At 54.1% G+C, this 1032-nt stretch overlaps 1 protein-coding gene across 1 annotated transcript; it reads left to right on the top strand.

Annotated features, from left to right (window-relative positions):
• On the top strand, nt 1-827 carry M421DRAFT_327630 (uncharacterized protein). The gene has a single exon (XM_033589349.1). It carries the CDS (start codon nt 280-282, stop codon nt 739-741), a length of 462 nt encoding a protein of 153 aa, XP_033443524.1. The 5' UTR covers nt 1-279; the 3' UTR covers nt 742-827.
• Nucleotides 828-1032: the final 205 nt, after the last annotated feature.

Genomic DNA, 1032 nt, shown 5'->3' on the forward strand with positions numbered 1-1032 from the left:
TCTAATCAGGCCAACAAGTACAACAAGTACAACAACAACCAACGTAACAAAAGAATAAGAAAAACATTTCCTTCCCCTGTCTGAACTAGTATCAGATTTGATTTGATTTGATTGGGTCCTACACGGTTGCAGCCGCGAAATGCAGCTATGCCCGGCTGGCAGGCTTGGCAGACAGCCGACGCGGTGCGGACGTTGATCCGCGCCGCCCCACTTCACTCCTAAGAGCCATCGTTTTCCTCTCATCACTATCTACGCGTGGCTGCCAACCTCATCTAGATAATGACTCTACTAGCTGAACACTGTACTTCTAGGCTTGTAGAGGCACGCGTGCCTCGTGTTTTGCGTCTGCAATACCTTCAGTCTTCCCCCAGCGCTCGGCTGTCGTCTTCGTTCCTGCGATCCCCATTTTGCCCAAGGATCTGCGTCTGCTCTACATACTGGATGGCTTTGGTGGCTAGCTGTGGCGTGCTTAGGATGGCCCGGATGCTGTCTCGTCCGGACAGGTTGGCGAAGATGCGGTTCCGGAGGTTCCTGCGCTTGCTGCAGTGGAGGAGGATGTGGGCGACGGTCTGTCGTCTCGCTCCGCAGTCGCAGCGCGGGCTGCTGACGTCTGGCACTCTTCGGGCGAAGAGGAAGTCGTTGAAGCCGATCTTCTCAGTCCGTAGCTGCACCAGCAGCGCGCTCTCTCGCTTGGTAAGCCCCTCGTGGAGCCGGAGTACCTTTTTGGTGGGCGTGAACTAGTATCAGGCCACCCGTGCTGGAGATGATCCTACCAGATGCTCCTCTACACTACAGACGTCAAAACTGTGAAAACATAAAAAACTAGTGTGAGAATGTCACCACGTCTTTGGTGGGTCATACCCCATTCTAGCGCATGTGTGGGCCTAGCATTGTATACAGATTACTAAGTAATCAAAGCCAGTTCGTTACAATTCTGTGGGGCGCCTCGTATTCCTGACCGCTGAGACACCCCCGTTGTACACGCATTGCGCACATCCCCGTCCAGGAGACTTCACCAATGGCTCCAGTCGC

Source organism: Didymella exigua, assembly GCF_010094145.1.
Source record: "Didymella exigua CBS 183.55 unplaced genomic scaffold M421scaffold_52, whole genome shotgun sequence".
Classification (NCBI taxonomy): Eukaryota; Fungi; Ascomycota; class Dothideomycetes; order Pleosporales; family Didymellaceae; genus Didymella; species Didymella exigua.